This window comes from Maniola jurtina, chromosome 9 (assembly GCF_905333055.1).
Source record: "Maniola jurtina chromosome 9, ilManJurt1.1, whole genome shotgun sequence".
NCBI lineage: Eukaryota > Metazoa > Arthropoda > Insecta > Lepidoptera > Nymphalidae > Maniola > Maniola jurtina.
This window is the reverse complement of record NC_060037.1, coordinates 9795669-9806120: the sequence shown is the minus strand read 5'-3', so window position 1 is coordinate 9806120 and position 10452 is coordinate 9795669. Positions and strand designations below refer to the sequence as shown.

Here is a 10452-nt window from a genome sequence, read left to right as displayed (position 1 = left end):
GATTTTTGACAGTTTGCCCTTTTCCTAAGACAGCTTTATAATGTCCGCGGGGAACATAATCCACTTAATTTTTATTTTTATCTATATCAGTATCTATAGAAACCTACCAAGTTTTTGTTCTGGAAAAATAAATAATTTTCTTGGTATCACACTATTATAAAGGAGAAAGTTTGTATGTGTGTGTGTGTGTGTGTGTGTGTGTGTGTGTGTGTGTGTGTGTGTGTGTGTGTGTGTGTGTGTGTGTGTATGTTTGTTACTCCTTCACGCAAAAACCACTGGACGGATTTGGCTGAAATTCAGAATGGAGATAAATAATATCCTGGATTAGCACATAGGCTACATTTTATCCCGGAAAATCAAAGAGTTCCCACGGGATTTCAAAAAACCTAAATTCACGCGGGCGAAGTCGCGGGCATCGGCTAGTTACCAATAAACTGGAGGCATATTGATCCATGAGTAGAGACGTGTGCTTTCGATCAATCAAATTATTGGGAGATGAATTTACTAAATTATCACGTCATCTAACTACATAAGTACAACGTGATTGCTCCATCGATGGATTGCTCTTTTGAACACGTTGACGTCTCCGCTCATGGATCAATATGTCTCCATTTTTCGTAACAATAAAAATATAGGTAGATACTCTTCACGAATATAAAGTCATAGGCAAAAGCTAGTAGCCGAATAAAAAAAGTGATCTCATACTCCGCTCCGCAGTGTTATACCTACATATGTAAATGGGTACCTGTTTTAATTGGCATTTACTGAAAATGTCGAAGTCGCTACGTTGTTATTATTTAACCATCGCAGTTAATGTCATGAATACAGGAAATAAATATAAGTATGTAAATAAATACTAAGAATAAAAGGTCGATAAACTTATTTTTATACAAACTTAACTTACTAGTTTAGTGTTTAACTAGCAAGCCTCTCATTGCAGCGATTAATGTTCAGGTACAGAAGAACGTTTATGCCACGGATCTCCTTTTGTATTAGATTACCTGGAAACCCAAGGGTGTATTGCCCCCATGGTGTATGGTGTATGGCCATGGCCCATATTGCCCTAGGGGCAATAGGGGCCATGGCCCCCGGGACGGAAGACTGCTAGCGGCGCGAGTTTTATATTACCTACTATTAATTTTCTTTTAATCAAATATCTATTTGAACTGTGCGCGTGATGGTGGGCGTATGTTGCGCGTTTGTTGCGCGTGTGTGGCGCGTTTGTTGCGCGTTTGTGGCATGTGTGTTGCGCGTATGCCCCACACAGAGGAAGGGGTATGACGACGAAGCAAGAGCTCAGTGATTCGTCAACTGTCAACCTAACGCGCCGCTCTACTACCGCAGGAGCCTCCTCATTTATGCGCTATACCTTTATCTTAGTCATTCACACATTAATATTAATATATTGAAAAGCACATCGTTTTATTTAGGTACTTTTCAGAGGTTCTATTACTCCTTTTTAAAACTTCTTTTCTGCCACAGGAAAACTGCCGCCAGTGGCAGTAATACTTAGGTAGATACTCGGCATAATATTATAGACTCGGAAATGCCGATCGATTGATGATGTTATCATTTCCTACAAACTACTACATTATTATTTCAACCACATTTTAAGTTCCTAGAATAGATAATAGTAGGTAGATATGTAGACAATAAATCTACATATCGACGGCTTAGAGTGAAAACCTCGTAACTTACGAGGTTTTCACTCTAAGCCGTCGATATGTAGATTTATTAGATTACTTCTTTTACACTTACGAGTCGTAAGTGTAAAAGAAGTAACTTTTCAGGAGGAAGAAAAAACTGCGTGCTGTAAAATTAGAAGCGAGTATTTACGAGTTTCTCATTTAATGTCATAGATGGCGTTACGAGTATCGAATGAACAAATTAGTCAGATTAGGATATGCGTTGCGAGGTTTTCTTCCTAGAAACGCAATAAAATAAATTTGAACAAAAATGCATTCCCAAGGTTTTCACTCTAAGACGACGATATCTACCTACCTACCTACTTAAATTTTTTCCTGCAATGAAAAGTTATCACAGTACCTAACTAGTAAGTTTCAACGAAAAAGTCAAAATAGGTGAAGATACAAACGCTTTCATTGAACATATTGTTACGATATTCAAAAAAAAAAGATAAAAAAATACAAAACTAACATCGGGCTAGGTATAATGCTGACAACATATTGTGACTTGCAGAGTGCAAGCCTATTCTGTCTTTACAAAAAAAAAAAAAACTATGTAAAGTTACACAGCTTTCAAAAAATATACGTACATTTTTTCTTTCTTTCGTTATTTCTTTGTACCTACACCACGGAAAGTTATTCCCCTAGATTATATTGTATATCTTATATATTTGTTTGTTCCCCAGGAGAAGGAACAGACCTTGGGGTACTTTGTGGCCCGTCAAAATAGATCGCCTACAACTGCATCGAATAACGCATACGAGGGACTAAAAAGTACCACGTACAAAAATCCCCGGAATAGCCGATAACCGGACCTCAAAAATTAGAGGAAGTCTTCAAAAAAATAGAACCAACGTTCTAAAGGGCGTCAACGCACACAGCATTTTAGTCCGCGTTAAGTCCGCGATGTTTTTTCAATGATTTTTTTCTCTCTAAATAGGTAGCAATAAAATAAAACAGCATATTATAGCTAAGTGACTTTTATTTATATAATTATACATAATATTATTATAACTTAACATGTACCCTATAATAACCCCTCCATTTCCTTCATAAACTGCATATACGCGTCGTCTTTGCTCGGAGCCTGTTTGGGTTGTTCCGCTGGTCTCTGCAACGCGGACTTGACCTCTGGCCTGGCCTTCTTGTCTTCTCGCTTGATACGCAACGCTGAGGGGACGAACCGCGTGACGTCGGCTGACAGATTTCTGATTTGGGGCTTCGCGCTTATCGTTGCGCCTGTGAAAAAATATACAGCAAACAAGTGTGAATTAAAAATTTATAACACCCCCGACAAGTGAAGGTTACAGTAACTAGAAAAGAGCTGATAACTTTCAAACGGCTGAACCGATTTTCTTGGATTATAGCTTAGAACACTTTCGATCAAGCCACCTTTCAAACAAAAAAAAAAGACTAAATTAAAATCGATTCATTAGTTTAGGAGCTACGATGCCACAGACAGATACACAGATACACACGTCAAACTTATAACAACCCTCTTTTTGGGTCGGGGGTTAATGAACAAACTATGAAAATAGTAGAATGCATCTATTACGCATAACAAGTACATAGTCCAATCTAAAAACGAGACAATGAATGCGGCTATATTATACAAGATAAGGTTTCTTATAGAAATGGAGCACACATTCACGGTATATTCGGTTAACAGATGTGTGAAGGTTAACGTTACTTATTTTTATTATTTATGTACCAAAAATGGTAGTTACATCCATACTAATAATAAATATTAAAAATTCGAAATTGTGTCTGTTTTACCCAATTTTGATGAAATTTGGCACAGAGGTAGCTTACATCCCGGGGAAGGGCATAGGCTTACTTTGTCTCGGACAATAAATGAGTTCCCACGGGATATTAAAAAACCTATATCCACGCGAACGAAATCACGGGCATCAGCTAGTGTGCTACAAATATTATGTTAAAAGTTACATAATACCTTGAGCAGCATCCTTCTTGGATATAAGTTGCGGTGCGGCAGTGAGAACGGAGACATGTAGCGGAGGTGGCGGCACCAATGGTCGGAGCAGGCGAGGCGGGGCCCCTGGTGGAGGCCCTGGGGGACGTAGGCCCCCTCGGGTGGGGAGCCCTGGTGGGGGCCCCGGCGGCGCGCCTGTGGGCATGACGGGCAAGCCTGGAGGACCTCCTGCGTGTAGAAAACACACGAATAATTGAGTTGTCTATCTGGAGTTTATAATATCTTTGTATACAGGGTGCAATTAGAACACAAGCAAAAACGAAGACAGGTGATAATATTGATGATTACTGATAAGATACTATAAAAAACACGTTTTTTTTAAAAATTACCTGTATTTTTCAAAAGTTCGCAACGTTTTGCAAATAAATCATCTGACACACGCTAGAAGTCAACGAACGTTGCGTAGATAAGTGCTGCGGGGTCGATGACAGTCAATATAGTTGGGGCATTGTGTTGAGTATTCGCTAGCGTTCTAATTACACCCTCTATACCTAATTATAATACATTTGTAAAAATCAAAGTTTATAAATACAGTATAAACTCTATATAACGACACCGAAGGGACTGTGCATTTTATGGCGTTATAGAGAGTTGTCGTTAAATGGAGAGAAGAAACATCAGAATTAGAAAAAGAAAAAGTTTATTTATGTGCATAAAAAAGAATGTTATTTGAACGCTATTGCGTATAGTCTGTTATTTTTGTCTGGCGTCTTTTGCTGTACCAGTAATTTTGTTGTATTTTTTTACTTATTTTATTTATATCTAGCAATATTGGGGCATCTTGGTTATAAAGGAAGTATTTTTCCAATAATTTAGCTGCTTCCAGAGCTTCTTTAATGCTCAGAACATCACTTATCTTTTCTCCCGTTTCTATTGCGCGTATCAGTGAAACTTTTTCGTCAATACACAGTGATTTTCTTTTATTAGCCATGTTCACAGTTCGAAAGTTTGTGAGCAACTGAGAATATGATAAGGTATAGATAATCCATGGCTCCTACTTATGAGTCATGGTCAACAACAGTGTACACGTAATCCCAATTTGTAAACAAAAGAACGAATTTCTTAGAATTTTCAGTATGCATGATGCCGACAGTCGAGTTTATTGCTGGCTAGGATAATAAAGCGACAATAGATCGTACACAGCTGCGCAGTTTTTACTAATTTTAGCAACTTAAAAGGTACTTTTTATTACTCAATTGTTGTCGTTATTGAGAGTGGGTGTAATGCTATGTAGAGTGAAACATGGTATGAAAGACAAGCTAAACCAACCGAAGCCAATTGATTTCGACGCTTAAGGGAGTTTGTCGTTAAATAGAGTGACGTTACATGGAGTTTACACTGTATTTAGATACCTGGCATTCCAAGGGGCGGTCCGGGATGAGGTCCAGGCGGAGGTCCGGGAGGGCCACCGTGAGGGACACCGGGAGGCAGGCCCGGCGGTGCTCCAGGGGGCGCTCCCGGGGGCGCACCGGGCGGCCGCAGCATGGGCGGCCGGAGCCCTATAAAAGATGAAATAAATCAAAATCAATGCGCCATCTTGAACTGTCGTTTTCGTAACCATAGTAACTACAGCAAACATAGTAATTACATCAACATGCTGGAACATCGTTGATCACAACAGATGGAAACACCTAAACGCGGAAACCTACTCTGCCGGAAAGAAAGAAAGAAGATCACAGAAATGCATTCATTTATTTTGTTTGTCCGAGTCGCTGTCTCTGGCGCCATGCCCCGTGCGCTTCAGAGCACGTAACTAACTAACCTGGCGGCAACAGCGGCGGCGGTATCTGGCGGACCTCCGCGCCGGGCGGCTCCAGCGTGAAGTCGTGGTGGTTGTGATGATGCGCAGCGTGGGGCTCCGTATCGCTGTCGGAGTCACTGTCTCTAGCGCCGTGCTCCATGCGCTTCAGAGCACGTAACTAACTAACCTGGCGGCAACAGCGGCGGCGGTATCTGGCGGACCTCCGCGCCGGGCGGCTCCAGCGTGAAGTCGTGGTGGTTGTGATGATGCGCAGCGTGGGGCTCCGTATCGCTGTCGGAGTCACTGTCCCTAGCGCCGTGCCCCGTGCGCTTCAGAGCACTCAATCTGCCAAAGATATTATAAACCTCCTAATAGGCAAAGCTCGTATATCCGAATTAAAAAAAAAAAACTTGTATGCTTGTGTGTGTGAAAAATGTGAGATTCAATAAATTACTATATAACTGAGTTGTATCTCTTTTACTCTTACTGCATGCTGCTTAATAAAATCTGTCGTAAGTCGTAACTCCAGATCATGTTGCGATAAGGTTTCATATAAAAAGCTAAAAAGTTATTTACCGAGCTGTTAGATCAGCAGCTCTATCTCTTTCCCTCTTCTTGTGTACTTCTTCCATCTCTTTCATAAAGTCGTCTATATTCTGTCCGGATAGTGCCAACATCCTCTGTTGTAGTGAGGTGGGTTTAGGAGCCTGTGGTGGGGCGTGTGGTGGAGACATGTCATGGTCTTCATCCATGGCTTCCCCATCCAAGTCTTCGTGTTCAGTGTCTTCTGGAACGGGCTGGTGTACGACTTGTGGAGGCTGGCTTAGTCTCTTTAGATTGTAACAAGATTTTTTCAATGTTAACAGCTTTAGTATAATATATAGCTTTATTTTTGGACTTAATGGACATTTGGGGGCAGCACCTAACTCGAAAAAAAAAGAATGACGGAACCCAGCAATGAAGCACTTAGGAAGAATGCACATAGCTTTCTGTTGATGTAAGAATTTTAAAAACGCTACAGTAGTTCCAGAAACTACTTCGCACTTTACGAAAAAACTTACAAACTTTACCTCTTTATAATATTAGTATAGATAGTTTAAGTGCTAAGAAACCGGCCAAGTGCGAGTCGGACTCGCGCACTGAGGGTGCGACATTCGACATTTTGCCCGATAAATCAAAAACTATTAAGCATAAAAATAAATAAAAATCTGTTTTAGAATGTACAGGTAAAGCCCTTTCATATGATACCCCACTTGGTATAGTTTTCTTACTTTGAATTTAAACACATTTTAATTTTTTTAATGATGACAACGCGAAATACCCTATAGGTTTTCTTGACAGACACGACGGACAGACAGATAGACAACAAAGTGATCCTGAAGTGAAATGAAGTGATTAATGATAAGGGTTCCGTTTTTCCTTTTGGGGTAACCCTCTACGGAAAAACAATGCCCCAAAACTTACAGGTTCCCCAGGGGGTCCTTCATCCGGTAGGTCGGAGAAGCGCAGGGTTTTCTTTTCCTTGTGCATCTTATCAACCGCTTTGGCGGCCTCTTGTAGCAGTGCCTCGTAGTCCGGGGGCGGGCCGGGCGGCACGCCGGGCGGCTCCGCCCCAGATGGTCTCTCCTAAACAATGGTATAGTCCATACAGAACTCACGCGCCATTTTAACACTGGGTCAACTGTCATAAATACGAGTGGTATTAATAAGTAAGTAATAATTCAAAAGTACTTGTAAAAGTCTAATTGAATAAATATATTTTGAATTGAATTGAATCGATTCACCTTTAAAATAAGAACCAAAATCGTACTTTTGACATGACATTTGACACATAAAGTTAAAATGGCGCGTGAAAAGACATTTTTTAACATTATAAAGTATAAAGGTAGGTAACGCTTTACAGCCGAAATAAATAACAAAAATCAATCTGTATTAGCCGATTCAGATAGATTATTATACATGCGATCTGTAGTGTGCGATTGTTTTAATAAAAAAGACTTAATGGTTCTTAAGATACTAATTTATTTGCATCTCCTGTGGTTTTAAATACCCATACTTTCCAAGTTTAAAAAACCGGTCACTTGACTGAGACGAAGGGCTCCGCAACATCGTACAAGAAGTCTCAAATCAGTATCGTAAAAATTTGCAAGTTAATGACGGACAGCGCCATTTTGACGTGATTAAGTAAACTATTTTTTTGGAGTTTGTTTGAGAACAAATCTTTACTTTTCTGTAATGTAGCCACGAATTCACATTTTTCGCATTTTTTTTCTTTAGATACTTGTGCCATAAGACATTGCTACAGTCTGCCAAATTTCATGATTCTAGGTCAACGGGAAATACTACAGGTACTATAGGTTTTGATTCCCCCAAAGGTAGGTTTTCCTTTTTGAGGTACAGAACCCTAAAAACCACACTATTATTATTACTAGGTTAGCAAAATTTCTTCAAATCTTACTTTATAAACGGAATCCTTCTTCAAAATGGGTCTGACCGGCAAATTAGGATGCACTGTGTCCAGAGGCAGAGGAATCTGAGATGGCACATTGCCATATATGATATTTTCAGGAACCTGAAAAACCAAACTGCTTTAAGAAAAATTAGTAAACAATATTTTTGAACATATTGTTACCATTCATTGTGTTGATGTGGTAATGTTCCTATTATTCTCCTATACACAATGAGACCAAATGAAAAAAGTTTGTGAGACAAAATGTATACAACAAGAATTCAAGGTTGTATTGAAGTTGATAACTGTCTTTTTAGTGAATCCATGACTGTGTTATTGTGACCCAAAGGTGACTTCAATGTTATTATTAACTTTCAACAGATTTGACTGTATCATCAACATCAACCGATAGATGTTTAGTGGGCATAGGTCTCTTGAAGGGATTTCCATATGCCATGGTCTTGTGCCACCTGAATCCAGGGGCTCAATGACTTTTAAACTGTATTAACCGATGCCCGCGACTTCGCCCGCGTGTATTTGGGTTTTTCTGAATCCCTTGGGAACTCTTTGATTTTCCGGGATAAAAAGTAGCCTATGTGCAAATCCAGCTATTATCTATCTCCATTCCAAATTTCAGCCAAATCCGTCCAATAGTTTTTGCGTGAAGGAGTTACAAACATACACACACACACACATACACACAAACTTTCGCCTTTATATTATTAGTGTGATATCTTACTTGTAATGTAGGCAAGGGGATGTCATCAACTTGTACAGATTGGGCATGTTTGACTGACTCATAGTAGGATATCAGGTGGGCTCGCCGCTTTTCATACTCCATCTCTTGACGCTTTAATTCTACCCATTTCTCAGAATCATCCTTGTCCTGAAATAAAATATTTATTATTGAATGGGAATGTGTTAAACATCAGATAATGCTTAAATTTATGGTGAACATTGCATTGCAATCCAATTGTTAGTTAGTTAGTGAAAATTGTAAATGACAGACTGATAAATCTCTAAGTCTTTTTTAAAATTCAGTTTATATTTATTTGAATTAGTCTTTCCTTCTGAACTTATTGCCCACTTAGTTACTAAAACTAATAAGTACTTACATTAAAATATTAATACTTACATACATCTTCAAAACCCTATCAAAGGTCTCCCTTAATTTTTTTCTTTTTTCTTTCAAGACTTTTTCATTGAGTGGTGATGGTTGCAATACATTGTACTCTAAAAATGAAAAACAAACTATTTTAATCATCATTATCTATACTGTAGGAAAAACTGACTAACTGCCATAACAAGATCTTAACATGATCCGACTGGTGAAATAGTGTGTAACTAAAGATATTTTTTTATAATATTTGTTTATGATAGATTGGTTCAGTGACACATACCCATTTCATCAATTTTCTGGAGTTCCTCTAGAATTTGTGTAGGATCTTTCATTTTAAGTACAGCTGCTCTCACCATCTGCCTTTGTCTTTTATTTTTCTTCAATTCTTTCTTACGAGCCTCCTTTCCTGTAATACATTAAATCTTATAGATTAAACAGTAACCAGGTAATTACTTTATCAGCATTGATGTCAGACAATCCTCAAAATGTTTAAATATTATCTCACCACTGCATGGATAAATTGTTATTATGACAACATTGCAGCAATCTATTTTTGACCGTCTGGTATTTGGGATATTGTAGAAAGTGTAGGAACTGTACATAGTCAGTGCATTTGAACTATTGCAGTCTTTGAAAGGATATAACCAAAGAAAAGTCATGGATTTGAAGTGGTATAGTTAAAAGAATGAGGCAAATGAAGGTAATAGAGAGAATTTGACGTACAAATCTTTATTTTGGTAGAGACTAAAGATACAAAAATGGTGATGACAGTGTGTGTGTGCGTGTTTGTGAAATCGAGTAGGTTATATTAGGAGGCCTATCTACCTTGGCTCTTAGAATAGTCATACACAAGTAAGCTAGAAGCATTGACTGATTGCTTCAAGCTGCAACTGCCTAGCCAACTACAATCTCCCTTCCGTTACGTTTAGGTTATAACGTTACCATACGATTAATAAATAGTTTCAAACTTGAAGCTTTGCCTCGTATATTGTACGTAAAGTGAGTTTATTAACTCAATATCAACGTTACTTACGGGCTTGGTCCGTGGGGTTCATGTATTTACCACTCTTGGTGGTATTTATAGAGCGCCGCCCCATCTCGGCGAATTCTTTTCTTATTTACGTTTAACCTACACAATGATAAGCACTCTTAAATGTTATTAAATCATAAGTTCAATTATCTTTAGCTAAATTATACAAAAATCGAAGCAGCGATCAAAAGAAATCACATCGCTTCACTAAAAATTGACATTGACAAATGAAACTGACATTGACATTTTATACTTGACAGTGACACCTGACACTGCAACAGATCATAAAAATACAACAGGTTTACAAGAATAAATAATTCTCTTACACTGCTATTATATAGTGAGTTAAGGTTTCTTTACACTGCTACCTATAAGAGGAAAGGAACGCATCGTTATATTTTATCCGATCACTCCTAACTTTTATCAGCCCGTGT

General features: G+C 38.6%; 1 protein-coding gene across 1 annotated transcript; it reads right to left on the bottom strand.

The window, feature by feature from the left end:
- Positions 1–2651: 2651 nt before the first annotated feature.
- Positions 2652–10245, bottom strand: LOC123868065 (WW domain-binding protein 11). Its single transcript, XM_045910409.1, has 11 exons — positions 10022–10245; positions 9269–9394; positions 9004–9101; positions 8608–8754; positions 7878–7991; positions 6884–7045; positions 5996–6249; positions 5607–5764; positions 5031–5177; positions 3640–3846; positions 2652–2924 (listed from the first exon to the last, which is right to left on the bottom strand). Exons 1-11 carry the CDS (start codon positions 10083–10085, stop codon positions 2713–2715), a joined length of 1689 nt encoding a protein of 562 aa, XP_045766365.1. The 5' UTR covers positions 10086–10245; the 3' UTR covers positions 2652–2712.
- Between the last annotated feature and the right edge of the window lie 207 nt (positions 10246–10452).